The following is a 19,218-nucleotide window of genomic DNA, read 5'->3' on the forward strand; positions in this document are numbered from 1 at the left end:
CTCCTACCAGAAGGCACAGCCTCACCATAATCTACATATTTATTCTCAATGCCCATTGAAAGACCAAATCTTCCAAGCAAACTGTCCTCAAACCTAATCGCAGAAGACAATAGCCCTTGTATTTCTCCTAAAGATGTATTCTGACCTGTACTGTAGTAGGCATGGCTGCACTGGTGTAAGAACCTTGGGAACTGGTGCTACATGGTTCTTGCTTTTTAGGTCTTGTCCCTCCTTGCAATGAATAAATATTTGAACTAAAATATATGTCTCTGTAGGCTAAAAGTTTTCATGAGGATTTTCCTGAAGGCAATTTCTAAGTGTCTGGAAAAAGCTGGGTTGGGATAAGCATAAGATGGACATATAGAACTCATGTTGTTTTAAAGAGAGCCATGATGTCAGGACTTTCTGAAGTTAATTGTCTTTTTTCTGGGTGCTGTTTCTTTTAAAAATTCCTCATCTGTTCTGTACAAATGGCCCAGATCTTTTTTACTGGTAGTATAAAAACTTACAGGAGTAAAATTTAAGAGCTATAGTAAACATCAGAGAAAACAAGAAAAGTCATATACTTACCTAGAAACATTTTGTTTCAAATTTAGCTTCTCTTTCAATTTTCAGAAATAAATGTTTTGATTAATAGGTCAGAAACTAAAAATCCATATCTTATTGTTTACCAAAGTAAAAGAAAATAAGGCAGTTCACCAACTGACACTCCTTTGCAAAATTATTATGTAATGATTCTAGGTCCAGATTTCATGTAAAACATTCAAGACCATTGTAACCTGACTACATCCATAATATATTTTGAGTTAAGCTACTCCAAAAGGTGATCTATGGAATAGCCCAGTAATGTAATATGCTCAAGAGAGATTTTGGTTTTGTCTTTTATTTTTATTTTTTAAGATTTGCTTTTATTTTATTTTTTCCATTTCGAATAGGGAGACACTTATAATGAATGCCTTTTAGCACTTACATTACGGTTTGCTTATGTACCGATGGCACACTTTCATTCAAAACAAAAGTTCACCTGCACAATCTCCAAAAATGTTTGGGTTGTTTCATGTTCTAAAAGTATGGTTTTAGATTCAGCGAAAAATAATACTTCTGACAAGCCGTTATAAGGTTTTGTATTTTCTCTACTTTGGTGTAAACCTCTAAAGCCCTTCCTATGAAACAACTGCCTTCCAAATCTGGTCGTCCCTGGGGAATGATTTTGACTGCAAAGTGCGTAAAGTGCTGTAGAATGGAGATGAGAGATAAATATCAATTAAACTCTTTTCACAAAATAAGTTTTGACTTAGTAGAGGAGGAAAAAGGGCAAGGATTTAAGCTAGGCAAATGCACAATGATTTTGAGACTCAGCGCCCTTACCGGGAAGGAACCGGTGGCCCGCACTCTGGACCCGGCAGCATTCGGCTACGAGACATGGGACACGCAGAGGGCCGCGCCTCTCTGGTGAGTAGGCGTGTGTCAGTGCGCGAATCGCTAACTCCGCCCCCAGGGTCTGGGCATCCGTCAGAACCCACGACTGCCTGGTCAGCAAACGACAGCTGATCCCGCAGCCTCCCATCACCTGGCTTGTCCACGCCCAATGCCAGCAGCTAATTTCGCGCAAACCGGAAGCCCTTCTGCCCCGGCTCGCTGGTCCACTAGCTAGTGCCAGCAGGAACCGGAAGCCCTTCTGCCCCGATTGCCCGCGCGCGGCCGCGTTGGCCGCACAGGCGCAGTCGAACACGGGCGGAGTTGTGGGAGGGGAGGAGGAAGAGGCGGAGAGGGTAGGGGGCCGGTCCCAGAAGATGGCGGAGGCGGGGGTGAGTTGGGGGTCTCCCGGCGAACCGCGGATGATGTGGTGCTGCGGGAAGCGGCCTGAGAAAGGGGGGGTGGCCCTGAGGAAGAAGAACTACTTGTGTTTTTGTAGCCTGGGAACCCTGGTTGCAGGTGAGGGGAGCCAGGACCACAGATAGGCCTGCAGGGCGAGGGTCTCCGCTTGCCTGGAGAGGGGTTGGCGAGGTCCAGAACGGGACGTCGGGGTCGGGGAGAGGTCATAGGAGAGGTTGAGGTTTCTCGGACAGTGGAAGAGTGTCTGAATGGGAAGAAGGCTGAAGGACGGTGGGAAGGGCAATCCTGGAGGTTTGATGGGGTGGAGGGCGGCGAGCTGTCAAGCATATTGCTGCCGGGATTTGAGGAGCTTGTAGCCAGGGAGACAAGACTCAGGCTTGGGAGGGAGATGGAGCCAAAGAAGGTAGGTCTCATGGGTAAGTTTAGAGTCCACCAAAAAAGGTACGGCATTGAGATGAGGAGTGGGACTTTGACATTTTGGACGGGAATTGGATACCTTTGGAGTAGGTGTGTGGGTAAAGGCGAAGAGAACTCTTGTCAGGACCTCGAAGTTGGTAGATGATAGTTACTGGGATTTTAGGGCCCCTCAGCGGGGATTGGCAATATGGAGAAGAAAAGCAGTGTGGATTATGGGGGTGAGGATGGGGAAAAGTGCTAACACTGAAGGGATAATGACCCATGTCCAGCTAACGTTGGAAAAAGTTGTTAAACTATGGTGTTAACTAGATAGTCTAGACAAATAAACCGTAAAGAGCTTGTCGTTTTGTGGGATTGATGAAGAAATGCTTTAAGAAGGAATGGGTAGGCTTGGCAGCTGGGCCACTGAAACTGGCTGGCATCAGTATTGCAGTGGAGCTGAGGACTGCAGGGGAAGACATGCCTCAGTCTTGGTGCAGAAAAAACATAAGCGGCCAAGCAGTGGCCAGATTGTGTTTTCCAGCTTTCAGGTTTAGCACTGATGGCGAATCACTGAATGAAAATGAATGAAGAGAGTGCTCCCATTAATGGGGGTCCCACAGAAAAAAAATTAGCCATGTACTCTTCTTGTTTACCCCTCTTCATTCTTCACCTGGACTTTGTGTTCGGTACCGTGTTTATCATAGTGTGTTACATCATAGTTCTTAGTTCATATCGTATGGACAGTGAACAAGCTGTGAATCATGTACATTTGGGAAAGAAGTTGATTCTTTTTAAACTGACAACTGTTGCTTTTTCAGGTGGTCACACGGAAAAGGAAAGGATACAGTGCAGTTCAGTAATTTAAAGAGTTTGTTTTCATTGTTATCTGAAAATTATCCCCTAAACAATGGAGTAATTCTTTGAGGCACTGAGATTTGACATTTAAAAGTGATGAAAGGGACGTAAAGGGATGTAAATGCTAGTAGCTTAATTCTTTCTGTGTTTGGGCTTTAATGTTGAGTGGAAAAATTTGCAATGTCTTTAAGGCAAACATTTCTTTTTATCTCAGAAGTTTTTAATGTCCCTGGCCGGTGATTCAAATATGTGTGCTTTTGTTTAAGGAGAGTTAAACTGGTTAAGTATGATGGGTGATATAATAATGAATAAGACCTACATAAAAAGTTTACTGTCCATAAAGCAACTATACATGTAATTATAAGGTAGCCATTATAAGTGCTAATCTAAGGTTTTAAATAAACTGTTTTGGGATTTGAAGGAAATACTACATACTGACTTGCGAAGATGCCCAAGGTATGTTGTTGTTGAGTAAGTAAATTACAAAAATAGCCTGTGTAGTATTTTCCCATTTAAAAAACTGTCAGTATTCATAGAAAACATGTAAATGAGTATGTGACAGTTGGGAAAGCCAACTCATGGTAAATCATGGCTTTGGAGTAGACTGCATGGTTTTGAATCCCAGCTCGGCCTCTTACTATGGGTGTCAACTTGGTCAATGACTTAACCTTTCTTTGCTTTTTTGCCTCACCTGTAAAATGGACATAATAATTGCACATACTGCTTAGGGTTATTGTGAGGATTGAATGAGTTACCACCTGTCAGGTGCTTAGAACAGAGCACACAAGGCCTCAAGTATTGTTTGTCTTAAACATGCACAAAGGAAAGATCACTTTGGCAAGGTGAGTGAACAAATACCTAGACCGATTATAGTAGCAAAGTTGTGAGTTTTAGGAGTCAGGGGCCAAGTGGATAAAGCTCCTTAGAATCAAGCCACTAGGCTGTTCTTCATTTTCTTAACTTCCTTTCTTCTTCTTCCTCCTCCAGCTTTCTCACAGTTGCTCTTGTGATTGTAGCAAGGGCAGACTGGTTTGAGGCAGGGGTGAGACACAGCTGTGGCCCTGGGGAAAGCGAGTCAGATCTGATTTCTGTGGTTGGTGTACGTGTAGGTGTGTGCATGGTGGTCTGGTTTTTGTCGAATGTTTTTGTGGAGAAATTCAAACATATAAGTATTAGACATTAAAAGAGGTCATATGTTCTTCTGTGGAGGTTGTCCTCATGAGCAAGTCACATTTTGTTGTGAAAAAAATACAGCATCTTCAGTCAAAACATGTTGGTTTTCTGTGAAGGATAAAATAATCTACTGATAGGCTTGGGATTTAGGGGGAACTGGGTTTTGATCTTCCAGATTCTAGTGGAAGTGTCTCAGATTACCTGTTTCATTATTCTCTGAGATGGGGCAAACTGTTTTTACTATTATTCTAAACTTTAAATTTTTTAGGTCACTTATTCTGTCCTAGTAAATGTAAGTGTAGCAATTTATTTTTTATTACATCATGCATATAAAAATACTTTTCAAGCCTTTTCTTATTCAATAGATAACAAATTTAAAGAAATTAATATACAAACTTGTCATTACATTATTCATCTTTTAAAATTAATTAGTATTGAAATCAGGAAAATTGTAATAATCATGTATTAGACACACATTGATATCTTTTTTCTTATCTCTTGCAGGATTTCTGGTAGGTTCTACTCTAGGACAAGATGTGATGGTACTGTTGAAACGTCAATCTGCTTTGATTCATAGACAGTTGAGCTTTTCAGCTGGGAAGCCTTTTTTTTTTTAACGGCTTACTGAACTTATGAAACCATGGCGGAAGGAGAGACAGAATCACGTGGGCCCAAAAAGTGTGGCCCATATATCTCCTCCATTACTAGCCAGAGTGTGAACTTGATGATTCGAGGAGTAGTGCTGTTTTTTATTGGCGTATTTCTCGCATTAGTATTAAATTTACTTCAGATTCAGAGAAACGTGACGCTCTTTCCACCTGATGTGATTGCAAGCATCTTTTCTTCTGCATGGTGGGTACCACCATGCTGTGGCACAGCTTCAGGTATGTGTAGGATGTTTCTGTAATACTTAGAAAGAAAACACAGTAAATGAGTGTGGATATTGTCTGAGCAATAAACTTTTTTTAAAAAATCAGCTTTATTGAGGTATAATTTAGATACAATAAAGTGGACCTATTTTAAATGAACAACTTGATGTGTTTAGGCAAATGCATATGGTCATGTGGCCACTGCCACAATTCAGCTATGGAACATTCCCTTTACCCCTCAAATTCTCTTATGCCTTCTTGCAGTCCATTCCCCACCCGCAGCCTCAGCTGCCACTGATCTACTTTCTGCTGCCATAGATTATTTCTGCCTGTTCTAGAAGGTAATATAAATGGAGTCATAGAATATGTACTCTTTTGTGTAGATTCTATCTGACTTACGAACTTCAAAAATTTAACCCCAAAAGCAATTCGTAGGGATGAGGCATGTGACTTCTTAATTTTTTCCTTTCTTTAACCCATCTCATCTAAGTTTTATTTTAAGTTATTTTGATGATGATCATGACTGTTTGGGTTTAAGGTTTGGTTTGATGTGTGTGCTATGGTCTTGTTTTTGAAGTAGGTAACTTGAGTAATGGAATAGTTTTATTGAAGTTTAAGCTTCATGTTGTATTTTTTATATTTTTGTATTTGCTTTTTCTCTTAATATCTTGCTTTTAAATGTACCTTAAGAATAATAAATATTTAAAGGGATCAATAAGGTAGACTCTGCTTAAAATTGTTGTTATCCTATTAGTTACTTTAATCTTTTTTTGGCGGGGGATAAACAATGTGTAATAGATAAAGTAGAGCATTTTAGAATGCTTTATGGATGCCACATTTCCATAAAGGATAGCTCTTTAGCCTTTTCTAATGACTGAGCACAGTAGATTAATGGTGTTTTGTATAATAAAGTGATGGAAGGAAGCCATAATCATGTGGTGGAAGATAATTCTGATTGAGGGAGAAAGTTGCTTTTTTGATGTCTCATTTTTGGTGTCTCATACTTAACATATGTGAATACCTTGGAACATAATATAGGTACTTCTCAGCTTACATCTAAGAGCTGGAGGTCAAACGGCTAGTTTGAAGGGTGAGGTTGAAGTTGTGAGATGTTTTAGAATGACCTCATGAAATCTGCTAGACAATTACATAATCCTGTTGCATGGATAGACGGGCATTGTTGTAGTAAGGTTTCGGTGTAGTTTATATATTGATGTCTCACTAGTACAATACATTAAAAGAGAAGTCATAAAGGCAATGACTCCTAGGTTCCCCAGAGTTATCATCCTCCAAGAAAATAGGCAAAATAGTCCAAACAAAGAGAAGAAAGCATAAATTATATTTTATCACGCTCTGCTGTATGCGCTGGTCCTCATGCATTTTCCTTTCTTTCATTTAAATTCAGAAAAGAAAAATAAAGTTTTCTCAACAAATTTTTCTAGTTCTTTGTTTATTTTCTCCTATGGTATAGTCTCTCTCTAACTGCCAATAGAAGCTTTTTGGGACTTGGAAGAACATATCTTTTCATACAAAAAAGGTCAGAGAAGGGAAACCATCGCTTATTAAATGTCTTCTAACATGCCAGGAACATCCCTTAATCCCAGGACTCTGTAGGGCAACTTTAGGAGAGAGATGTTTGGCACCATGTCTGTTTTGGGGAGATGAGGACACTGAGATGAAGAAATCAATGGGCTTAGGGTGCCAGAGCCAGTGAGCGGTAGGACTGGGCTCAAATGTCACATTCTGGGGAAGGGGAAGGAGGGAGCTACTTACACTTCTCCCTACTCAGGATGCCTCTGTTCAAGCCTCCAAACATGTGCCAGACCTGGGTGGAATTCCTTGGTGTGTTTTGTGTGTTCTGGGCCAGGGCAGGAGAACCTAACTGAGGTTTTGTCGTACCTCCGTTATGGAGAGGAACAGGGCTGTGTCTGCTGCCTGATCCTTCTGCCCCTATAATATGGGTACTTTTGCCACAAACTCACATCTTAGGAAGGAAAATTTCAAATGCTAATACTACAGTTCAGCCACTTTGTTCCTACTTTTCTTCTCATTCCCAGCCACCAGGTTTGTCACACTTAAAAACTTCGTACCTTTTCATTTGGGGATTTGCATTTACATTTCTTGCTTAAGTATTTCTTCTGAAAGCAGTGTGTACCATAAGGTACCTGGGCAAAAGAAAGTAGAGAGACATTAGAAAATCTAGGTGCCAGTTAACTCTGCTACCAATTTGGTGGGGGCGAGTCATGGTGTTTAGTAGATGAGAGTGAAGATGGCAGATTTGTGAAAGTTGCCAAAGTTAGAAAGTGGATTCTTCGTAATCTTTACTCCTCCATGCCCCTCATCGTCTTAGGGAAAATATCAAGGAAAAAGAAGTAAATGATGTAAGAAACAGCATGTATGAATTTGTATGTGTATGTATTATGTATGTTTTGTGTCTATGTGTTGGTATGCATTTTCAAAACCTCTCTAGGTTCTTACCATCTTAAGTCAGAAAAACTGGTAATTGTCCTTTGATTTTCCCATCTGGCCAACGTTCATAGACCAAGCAGCTGCCTTTTGGAGGAGCTCCAGAATCACCACTTTCTATGTGTAGGCCAAAAGGCCCCTGGTTACTTGCCACCTTTGCCTATAGCACAGTCCTGGAAAATTTGCTAGTGTTGCTTCTGGAGGGACAGCTGGTAGAGAACTCTGGTAAACTTCTTTTGATCTCATTTTCCGTTTCTTAATTTCCTATTTTTAGTTTGATAATGCTGATGTTATAAGATAATTTACTTCTTTATGCAATGCCCTAGATTTGGAATTAGAAACCTCTTGAGCATTATTGGGGGCCACAAAGGAATTTAAAGAATAAATAGAAAAAAGAACTTGTGTGGGTAAAATAAGTAGAGAATTTGCCTCAAAAATATCGAGTGGCCAGGTTGTATCCAAATCTATGAAAGTATACCTAATTTAAAAAGAAAAGAGAAATCTTTCCTGTTGTGTAGTCTATTACTCCATTCCTGGAGAGTCTTGTAAGATTCCTCCCTTTCTCTCACCTTCTACATCCAGTTTCCAAGTTTTACATGTTTCCTTTGTCTCTTTCTTGGTCCAGGCCCTTAACCACGGTGCTTGGAGTCTTTAGTCTTGTCTCTTTCTGCCTCTAATTTTGTACACACACCACCCCACCCCCTTGTGTTGTACATTCAGTGCTTCTCTCTCTGGTACAAATGTGATGGCATTATTTTCCTGATTGCCCAGTGTCTGCAGGGTAAGTCTCTTTATGATTATGGCCCTCGCCTACTTTTCTCTTCATCAGGATGTTTCTGGACCCTGATTCTCCCTTTGTGCCTAAAGTTTACAACTTCCTACTAATACCTGCTATTTTTAGTTGCCCATGCTTGTCCTCAAACACCTCCCTTTGCTGAGAAAGCTGCTTCCATACCATCCACTGCTGAATGTTTCTGCCTCAAGGGTCACCTCTTCCATGAAACTTTGCTGACAGCCCAGGATCCTGCCTCCTCCCAGCACATGCAAGAAGACTGAGACCCCCCTGTGTCCTGTCAGCGCTCCCCTAATGTAGGACTATATTTAATTGTTTCTGTGGTCACTTTGAAAATGGAATCATGTCTACTCTTTTGTCTTTTTAAGTCCCTGGCAAATCTCAGGAACCAGACACATTGTTGGGGCTTAAGTATTTGTTTAAGGAAAACATTACCTTATCCTGTCACAGTTTTCCATGAAAGTATATTTCATTGAGTGGTTTTGTTTTTTCAGCCCATTTCCTTGCAAAATACCTGATTTAACTGTGCTCTGTGTAGTGCCTCACTGCATTAAGCACACTCGCACGAAAAAGTGATGGCTTACTATGGATGTTTTTACAAACTTCTGTCTTTAGTTTTGGTAGACTGTAACTAGTTACTCGTAAGTAACTTAAAGATGTCACAAGAAATGTGATTTTGCATCAGAGAACCATCTGATTAAGCAGGACTGTGTTTGCATATGATTTTACACATGCATAATTTTAACAGTCTTTCTTGTTAAAAAAAAAAAGTCCAGGAAGAGGAAAAGAAGCCCAGACGTATTCTGCTGAGCTCTCAAACCCTAGAACCTCATAGTGCTGTATATATTGCTACCAGACTCTACTATGCCTTTATTTAAAGAAAAGAAAGAAGACATTTAATGGGAAGTGACAAGCTTCCTCGAATTCTCCTTCTCAGTGAGCAACCGAGAACCATGCATACACAATGGATTTGATTTTTATTGGCAAATCTCAAGGTTGGCAGTACGGCAGTTTAAATTCTTTTTTGTGTTTTTGCTCTCTCTCCTCAGTTGTCTCTCACTTGCAAGTCTGATATCACATGCATAAAAATATAGTCAATTTTACTTATTTATATCTTTGCACACACATGTCAGTATTCCCTATCTGATAATTCTTTACCTATGGCATCAGCTGCTGTGGAAAATTGACTTGGAATGCCCGCTCTTAGTTGATTTTACTCAGCAACAGGCAAAGGGAGGAGATACATAGAGAGGGAGAGAGGAGAATGACAGATGAGCCTTTAGTTTTGTGACCCCTTGAGAAGGAAAAAAGGTGATATTAGATACATTTCAGCTGTTAGGTGTGCTTGTTGCCATTTTAACTGTGTAGAAATTTAGAAATGCTGTCAGTTAATCTCACAGGATTTTGTAGTAATCTTTTAAATAGGAATATAATGTGAAACTTTTAAATTTACTAATAGTTGTTTGAGCTCTGCGTTGCTGAGATATGTTACTAATCTCTTGATGGTCCATACTTAGCAAACACCTAACTCAAAAGAGTTGTGGACTAGAAAATGCACACAGAATTGCAGCATCTCATCTCCAGATGGAAGGGTGGTCACATAGTCTCTTTCAAATGCTGCACCATTGGTCTGCTGGCCTGTGATTTTTGATATTAATTGGTTTCTGTTTTTCTTCAAATATTGAATGCATGGTTTATGAGATACAGCCAGCCAGTACCAGGTGGGGGGAGGGGCTCCTGACCCTCAGGCACTTAGATTTTGGTACAATAATTCCGTGATACATCATAGGTGGTATTGGGTATTTTAAACACGCTTTTTAACTGATGTGACAGACTGGCAACATAATCATTTTGTTTTTAGGGAGATTAGCAAATCAAAGCTGCCTAGCTATTTCCTGTTAAATTTAATCTGTGGGAGTACATTTTCCTTATAATTTGTTGAAGAATGTTTTGGTTCATTAAATAGTCTTTTTAATGACTAACTTAGCATTTAAAATCCTCTCCCACTACGTGAATAAAATGTTGAGGTTTGACAAATATTTAAGAATTGGATGAGAATATTTTGGGACTCAATCATAGACATTTTGCATATAGCTATTTATAATTAATCGTACAATTAGCATTCAGATTGTTCTTTCCAAAATTAGGAAATGTACTAAGGTGATTTCTTCTTCTAACAGTAAGTTTAAATTTTAACTAAAAATTTATGATTCCTGTAGACCTTATTTCCTCTGTTTTTTCTATGTGCAGAATGAGTCTTATGTGTAGATTTCAGTTTCGAGTTTTCCTGCTTTGACAGTGTGACCTATGGTCTCATTAGAGGGCCAGGGTGGATAGGGGTGGCAGGAAGAGGTCCTAGACACAGAAGCCTGAGACAAGAGGCTGGTAGGGGCAAGACTGATCTACATAAGAGGCTAGCCAGACTCATCAGAACATTGTGTGTATGATGGACTTGTTGTACACATTTATGCTTCTAGATTCTCTTTAGATTTATAGTGTATTTTATGGTTATATAGCTTGGAAAACATTGCTTAACTGCTAACTGGTTTGATGCTTTTCAAGTCTCGTAGATAACAGTAGTAGAAAAGCAGCATGAATCACCTAGTCCAATCTGCTAAATTGTGAATCATACACTTAATAGTGTTTTGCCTAGTGTAATTTAGAATATTGTTGTAATGATTTACAATGCTTTCTGCAGTGGTGTATCTTCATTTTTTTTTTTTTCTTTTTGGAAGGTAAGGTTAAAAATATCAGTGATTGATGTTAAGTAACTTTTTTTAAAAAAGAAACTGTAAAATGCTTATTGTGGTTGTAGTGTTGCTTTTACCTTAAGTGCTGCCAGTATAGTGTTGGAGATGACTTAATTTTTTTTCTCTTTTTTTCCACAGCTGTGATTGGGTTATTATACCCCTGCATTGACAGGCATCTAGGAGAACCACATAAATTTAAAAGAGAGTGGTCCAGTGTAATGCGGTGTGTAGCCGTCTTTGTTGGTATAAATCATGCCAGTGCTGTATCCTTTAGCTGTAATGAAATGCGTAATAACAAAGCAGCTTTCAACAAACCAAAGGTTAAATAGCCCCTTGCAACTTCACCATTGTCAAATTGTGATTTGCCTGCTTAGTCATAAAAAGAATTCAAACCATATTGTTGAAACATCAGGTAGCAGCTATGCAATTATAGAGTGGGTTATAGCCTTTCATTTAAATCCTTATTTTTTAATATCACTTAGAAACTTTACACATTAAAAAAATTTACATGTTTGTCTTAAATTGGGTTACTTAATTACTTCCAGATAGTTTGGATAATCCTAAGATTGAAACAAGTACATTATCAAGGGATTTTTTTTCTTCTCTTTCTTTCTTCATTTAAAATTTGTCAATAAGGACATGTGGTGGCTTCAGGTGCTCTTTTCTGTTTTTTGTGTCTCTTAATTTAAAGAAACTCCATCATTTATTGGTTTTAATCCACACCAAGCAACCACATAAGTATTCTTAAAAGTATCATAAGTATTAATAGAAATACCCAACTTAGACCTTTGCCAAAAATAACTTTTTTTCCCTAAGGTACATATTTTTAAAGTTTTATCATTTGAGGAGTCTGACACTTTATTTAGTGATTAATGAATATAGTGTCCTAGTTAGTAGGGTGACGTAGCCTCTATTTTCCTCCTCCCTCCCCTCTGCCTTCTCCCCCTCTCCAAAAATATGTCCATTCCTAGAACAAATTTTTTCCCTCCTAAGGTTTTCATCCTGTTATCCTCCCTGTTTCCTCTCCTCTACCTCTTTCCCAGCCTCTCCAACTTTCCTTTATAGAAGAGGACCTGGGAAGTGCTAGTCCTGTCTTCTTTTGTTGGAAGATATGGTTTAGTGAAGGGGGCAGGGGCCTTGGGTACTGGGAAGAGCATGAAGTGTGACTCAGGCTGCCAAATGTTTGCTCTTACCACTCTGCTCTGGGCTCAGGGCTGGCAGAGTTGGCTGGAGGGAGAGGGTGGGTCACATGGCAAGCAGATTCCTGTGTCTTTCACAAAAAGTACTGAGGTGTTTTGGAGAGGCTTGGAACAGAAACCACTGAAAGAGGCCAGGTCATAGATTCTGAAAACACACTGCCTTCCTGTGCCCGGTTGTGCTGGCCCTTGCAGGTCTGTGAATGTGGAAGTCCTACAGTGACTGTTATTATTTTAGTTTTCCATTTCCTTTTGTACTATATTAAAGGATTTTCCAACATCTTTATTTTGGTAACTTTTTGAGATTTAGATTTTGTAAAAAACAAGTCTAGTGTGGTCAAGAGGGCTTAAAAAGATAAAATCATAGACTATTATATATACAAGAAAACTTAGATCATCTAGTTCCACTTTTCTTTGTAAAGATAAAAAGACAAGTGGAAGCTAAATAGGTTAGGTAATTTACTAACTCATTTATACTGTCAGATTGCAGGAGAGCTGAGATCGGACTTCCAGAGATCCTGACTCAAGTCTAGAAACATCTCATTCTCTACCTAGGAGCCCCATAAGTGTGTAAATGCCTCTCTATCTGGTGGATTAAACCTTTCTATCCCAACCATTTCAGCTGTGATTTCTGTTTTTAAGTAGAGAAATTAAAATAGGCTTTTCTGAAATTGTAAAAACTTTACATATCTAGGTTAAATGTTTTGTTTGCTCTTCTTTCTCTGTTAATGAAATACTTAAATATAGCAGTCTTAGCTGTCCTGTGTATCCTTTAAGCAAAATCCAAAACATTTATAAAATGTATAGCATAGACCTTTAATATTAGGTTACTTAGACTTGAGAAAATAACATGGTACTACTTTTAAGATTGATGTATTTTACCTGTTTACCCTGGAGACCTCCTTAATTTTGCTTTGACACGTCATGAAGTTTAGTTAGCAAAGAGGGAACCCAGTTCATATCAAATCCCACCCTTTACATGAGTGTTTATTACGTGGAGAAATTAGAGGTTGAAATCTTTTCTTTGTAGTTTAAGTATAATGACAATTAAAGAATAAGAAATGCTTTTCCAGAAAGCATATCCCTATGAACTGTAGGTTTCTTGATAAATCAAGCCTAAACAAGGAATGACTCGAGGGAGTGGCCCACAGCAGCGCTCAAGTGCTACCAAGTGAGCAAGCTGGGTGCTCAGGATACTGGTTTGGTAGGGGTCGGGGGATGGTGGTGAACAACGGGGTGTGAGAGGAAGCGGGAAATGGCTTTATGTGTATATTTTTTGGACTTCTCTGTAGTTGTAGTGCAGCCAGTTAGTTTGGTGAGATATGTAGTGTCTCCCCCACCCCCAGTAGCTGGCTACAGAGCCAAGATGTGTCCTTTGGGACATAGATAATGCCCTTTTAATGACACTTGAAATTAATTCCTTTAGTGTAATCCTCTAGCAAAGAAATGAGAAAATTGAATTTGTAAAGCTTCCTTTTGCCCAGAGATTTTGGAGTAGAAAAGGGCCATACATTTGTGAATAGATGCTTAAGTAGGTGACAGAAATAAAATATCATTTGAGCAAACTGTCCTGTACCAGAAAGTCTCAGGCACCAAAATAGCTTGGCAGGTTGCAAGATAATGTTCACTTCAAGGCTTTATCCTCAACAAATTAAAACTGGAACAGTTGACATAATAGAAAGGGATACTGTGTCCTTGGTACTCTTGTTTCTGAACTGCATTATTGTAAAATGTGTCTGTCAGTAAATCATAGAGAGAATGTGGTACCCTGTTAAATAGCTGTCAGCTCTTCTATTTTCAAGTTTCTGTATGTTTCTCAAGTAATTCTAAACCTGTTTGAGAAGTAATATTGGTTTCCTTTTTCTCAAAAGTGTGTTCCTTTTGCGATACTTGTGTTATGAGGCTTCCAGTTACATTTTTAGCAAAGAAAGCATTTTTAAAATTATGGGCCTGGCCTTATAATTGGGAATGTACATAGACTGTTTTTGTTTTGGAGGGGTTATAGGTTGGTAACATCTATCAATTAATACCCTTGGGTATTTGGTATTCGGTAAATACCAGAGACAGTTTAATCCCACTTAGTCTCATGTATTGTATTAAAAGACTGAATGTACTCGAGTGTAAGCAATTAATTTTCTTCTCAAGAGTGGCAGCTTTTACTTTAGGAAAATGAACAGGTGATATTATTTGGTTTACCAGTTTTAAGATGACTCTTTAACACTGATCTCAGAAAGTGGATTTTGATAACAACATACAGTTGTCTCTCACGCTGGCTGCACTATCCATTGGACTGTGGTGGACTTTTGATAGATCTAGAAGTGGTTTTGGCCTTGGAGTAGGAATTGCTTTCTTGGCAACTGTGGTCACTCAGCTGCTAGTCTATAATGGTGTTTATCAGTAAGTATTAATCTTTTCAGTGCTTGTTTGCTAGATAAATAATGATAACTGGATTCAGAATTGAGATTTTGATGTTAGGTCGTCAGTTTAATCTACTCAGTAATTTATGTTCATTGTGATTATCTTAAGTGTCATTGTTCTTCCTCTGTGGGTTGCTAAAAATATTTCTATTATTCTAGATATACATCTCCAGATTTTCTCTATGTTCGTTCTTGGTTACCATGTATATTTTTTGCTGGAGGCATAACAATGGGAAACATTGGTCGACAACTGGCAATGGTAAGCTGATGCTTATTTAATCACTTTTCTGTATGAGATGTATGATAAGTTTTCTCTAAATGGCAGTTCTGTAGGGGAAAGCAATTTGTGAAGTCAACATTGTTTGATTTCTCTTTTGCACTTCCATTGAAATAAATCATTTGGAAGAATTTAATCACAAGTGTATTAAAAGTTGAGGAGCCATTAGAGAGAAAAGCCAAATGTGTTATGGATAGGGTGATACGATTTATTCAACCATGGGGGATATTAGATTTTTTTCTTACTAATCTACAGGTTTCCATTACATGAAAAAGGGACAGTTTTAAAAGTGAAAAGGGGCACTACTAATAACCATGTTGCTACACTAGGTATAAATTAGGACTATCTCCAGAAAATCAAGACATTTGATCCTTTTAGTTATGAAGGAAAAGGACCTCGTTAGTAACTTGTTAGTGAGTTACATTCAGAGGCCACAGAAGCTAGGAGAATTGAGTGATTTACTTAGTTCTTTTTTTTTCCCCCGCTTGTTTTTTCTTTTCTTTTCTTTCTTTCTATTTCTTTTTCTTTTTTTTTTTTTTAGAGACAGGGTCTCACTCTATTGCCTGAGCTAGAGTGCAGTGGTGTCATCATAGCTCGCTGCAACCTCAAACCTCTGGGCTCAAGTGATCTGCCTGTCTCAGCCTCCCGAGTAGCTGGGACTAGAGGCATGCAGCACAATGCCTGGTTAATTTTTTCTATTTTTTGTAGAGGCTCTATCTTGCTATGTTGCTGAGGCTGGTGTCAAGCTTCTGGCTTTAAGCAATTCTCCCATCTCAGCCTCCCAAAGTGCTGGGATTGTAGGTATGAGCCACCATGCTTGACCTTGCTGCTTTTCTGATAAACTAGCCAATCAATTGTCCTAACCCCGTCGGTTTCCCTTATTTTGAATTGTGGGTATACATTTTTATAGCTGTACTTTAAAAATACTGTTTTGACTGGAAGCTTTTGCTAATGTAATAGATTGTTTTCCTTTAAATCATAAAGTGATTTGAATAAACAATGATTTGAATTTACTACATCAACCCTGTGCTCAAGTTCATGACCTATCCTTTGCTGATTAGCCTTATTGAGCACTCAGAGAAACCTGCTTTGCTTGCTTTCATAATGTGGGATTGATCTAAATCATATACTACTTTTATTTGCTTGTGATGCAGAAACCTCATCTTTTTCCTGCTTTGGGCTATGACTTTCAGTTCTAGAATATGAATTATCTTTTTCCCAATCACATTTGTCATTTAATGCTAGTAATTGTATAACTCTCAGATTCTTTGAGGAATAAAGTGGGTATATATTCGTGTTTGTTTTTAGAGCTTTTTAATTTATTTGGAAATTGCTATTCTAAAGAAATCTTAATCTGTTAACCTTTTAATTTTTGCAGTATGAATGTAAAGTTATCGCAGAAAAATCTCATCAGGAATGAAGAAGGCAAAAAAATACCTTTTGTACAGAAAAACAAGATGAAAAGGACATCTAAATGAGAGATATACCAACAAAACTTGGGACTGTAAAATTGCCAGGATGCAGTTTTTCCCTTGATTGGCGTGTGTATATATGTATACACACACACACATATTACTGCAATCTGTGATTGCTTCATCTGTAAATCAATTATAAACCTTTATGTATTTGACTGAACTGTAAGATATATATGCACTACATTAAAAAAGTTGATTAATAGATGAAATTTTTAAATTAATTTTTTAAACATACCATACGTTATATCACAATGTTGATGTGCCAAAATGTTCTGTTACTGTCATGCAGAGTATAAGAATGCTTTGAACAATTTATAAACTTAGTGAAATAAAATAAGAGGAAAGCCAAAAAAACAAACAAAAAGCAAATGGGAAGGTGGTATTTTCTCTTTCACTTACTGTTGTGCCTTTTTATTTTTCTAATCACAGCAGTATGAGTTATGAGTGCCCTAATGTGTTGTTAGTTTCTATTTTAATGTTGTTTCATGGAGTTTCATGTATTTAATATATGGTGAAAATGAACTTCTATACAACGATTTCAAACCTGCATTACTGGAGAGAGCCCACAGAGTATTTTTTTCTTTTGGCAGATTTTACTGGAAGTATATGTGATGAGCAGGAGACATTATCAGCATTAAATTGTTTTGAATCTAAATTTGGAAGAGTATATATAATTAAAAGTAAGGACCATTAGGGACTTTAAGTAGAATAAATATATGTTTTGCAAATACAAAGTGACCTCCTGCAATGCCACAAAGTGTAAAGTGATATTAGTCGTCATTTGCAATGCAGAATCTCACTGCTTTTGCACATGGAATGTATAAGAAACTCTAAACAGATCAAAATGAAATTTCTAATTCTACTGGGCTCAGTCATATGATTGATTGTCAATGGAAGGCCTGGATTTTCAACCTTATATGCAGTCTGGGGAATGGATGGGTATATAATTTCTTATGTGTTCATATGTGTATTAGTGAATAGTTCAAGTCTGTTTAAGAATGAATTGAGATGGCATTGTGTGCACGTTAAAGATCTTGCTAACAGTTTTGGGCATATCTTTCCAACAACTAGCACCATTTAAATATTCTTAGATAACTTTTTCCCCCTCAATTTTTGTTTTTGAAATTGACGACAACTGTCTGATATATAAGGGCAAAATCTTCTGAGTACTTTAGGGTGTGAGTGCGTACTCGCATGTGTGGGGGTGAGTGAGTGAGAGGATGTGTATGTGCATGTGCCCATGCTTTCCTAGAATATTGAGTAGGTATTTAAAAATTTTTGGTTTAAAATGATTGCTGTCAGACTGAGTCTTATATGCCAAACTTTAATCTGCTTTTATGTTTTCAGGCTGAGAGTATGAAAATCTTAAGAGGATTTCATATTGAATATATGTACACAACCTTAACTATCGTGGTGGAAGACATACTGCTATAATTTATTATTCTATCTTCCAGATACTGTTATTCATTTAGAACAAATAAGGTATATTTTTAGAATCAACTTTGTAAGCACTATAAAATCTTTAATAAGTTATAAGGTCTATGATGTGTTTACTTTAAAAATTGCTGTTAAAAGCAAGATGTATTAAATACGTAATTATCATCCTGGTTAAGAGTCTTTTTTTCTTTCTTGTGGTAGATCTTAGAATATAGTACTATAGATTAATCTAATAAAATTAACATACATGGTTGAATTTACCCAGATATGATGAAAGGACGCTAGAGTTGACCCTTGAACAACACAGGCTGGGGTGCTGACCCCCCCAACACAGTTAAAAATCCATCTATAACTTTTGGCTCTCCCAAAATTTAACTACTAATAGCCTACTGTTGATGTAAGCCTTATTGATAATATAAACAGTCAATTAACATGTATTTTGTATGTTATATGTGTTATATACTGTATTCTTATAATAAAAGAAGCTAGAGAAAAAATATTAAGAAAATCATAAGAAAAAATATATTTGTTCAGTAAGTGGAAGTGGATCATCTTAAAGGTCTTCATCCTTGTCATCTTCATGTTGAGTAGGTGGCGCAGGAGGGATTGGTCTGGCTGCCTCACAGGTGGCATAGGGAGAAGAGTTCACACAGTTCAAACTGTGTATTCGTGGATCCACACAGTTCAAAACCATATTGTTCAAGGGTCAGCTGTATTTAGTGTTAGTGAGATTGAATGACTGTCATAGGAGTTTTTATATTATTTTCAGATCATCTAGAAAATAAGATAATTATGGCAAAAATATAATTGTTTTGATATTTTGATAAATCTATAAATATAACATCTATTTTTTGTAATGAAAGAAAGTGGTAAACATTTTTTAACACCGCTATATTAGCAGTGCTTTCTTTTATTATTTAATGTTATGGAAATTTGGACAATTAAAAACTGGACTAAATTCTACAAAAGCACAAAAAACAATTCAAATTGACTAGCCAGAGCCCTGCTAATGCTTTTGTTACAAAATTTATTTTCACTGAGCTGTTTTACTTTCATTAAGGGTATTGGAACCTGAATCATGCATGTATTTCACACATCTTATGTTTTCTAGGTGCAATCCAGGCTTGGTCAATATCATTAAATACTTCTGTATTTCTTTTTGTTCACTTCATAATGAAATATATTCTATGTAAGGTAATTCTTCCAGTGATGGTCTCAATAGCAGAGTCTTAGCTTTGTGTTTCTAAAAAAGTTTATTTTGTTCTTAAATAATAA

The 19,218-nt window shown here is 37.7% G+C and overlaps 1 protein-coding gene across 3 annotated transcripts; it reads left to right on the forward strand.

Annotated features, from left to right (window-relative positions):
* The first annotated feature begins 1,687 nt into the window (after nt 1-1,687).
* INSIG2 (insulin induced gene 2) lies at nt 1,688-18,110 on the forward strand. 3 transcript variants are annotated; one of them, XM_012644685.1, is made up of 6 exons: nt 1,688-1,808; nt 4,768-5,147; nt 11,280-11,404; nt 14,568-14,734; nt 14,914-15,013; nt 16,410-18,110. In XM_012644685.1, the coding sequence occupies exons 2-6, from the start codon at nt 4,904-4,906 to the stop codon at nt 16,449-16,451; spliced, it is 678 nt and encodes a 225-aa protein (XP_012500139.1). In that variant the 5' UTR covers nt 1,688-1,808; nt 4,768-4,903; the 3' UTR covers nt 16,452-18,110. The 3 variants fall into 3 exon arrangements, with proteins under 3 accessions (XP_012500139.1, XP_012500140.1, XP_012500141.1); XM_012644686.1 differs by lacking the exon at nt 1,688-1,808 and adding an exon at nt 1,913-1,935; XM_012644687.1 differs by lacking the exons at nt 1,688-1,808; nt 4,768-5,147 and adding an exon at nt 9,155-9,386.
* The last annotated feature ends 1,108 nt before the right edge of the window (nt 18,111-19,218 follow it).

Source organism: Propithecus coquereli, unplaced genomic scaffold (genome assembly GCF_000956105.1).
Source record: "Propithecus coquereli isolate 6110/MARCELLA unplaced genomic scaffold, Pcoq_1.0 Scaffold217, whole genome shotgun sequence".
Classification (NCBI taxonomy): Eukaryota; Metazoa; Chordata; class Mammalia; order Primates; family Indriidae; genus Propithecus; species Propithecus coquereli.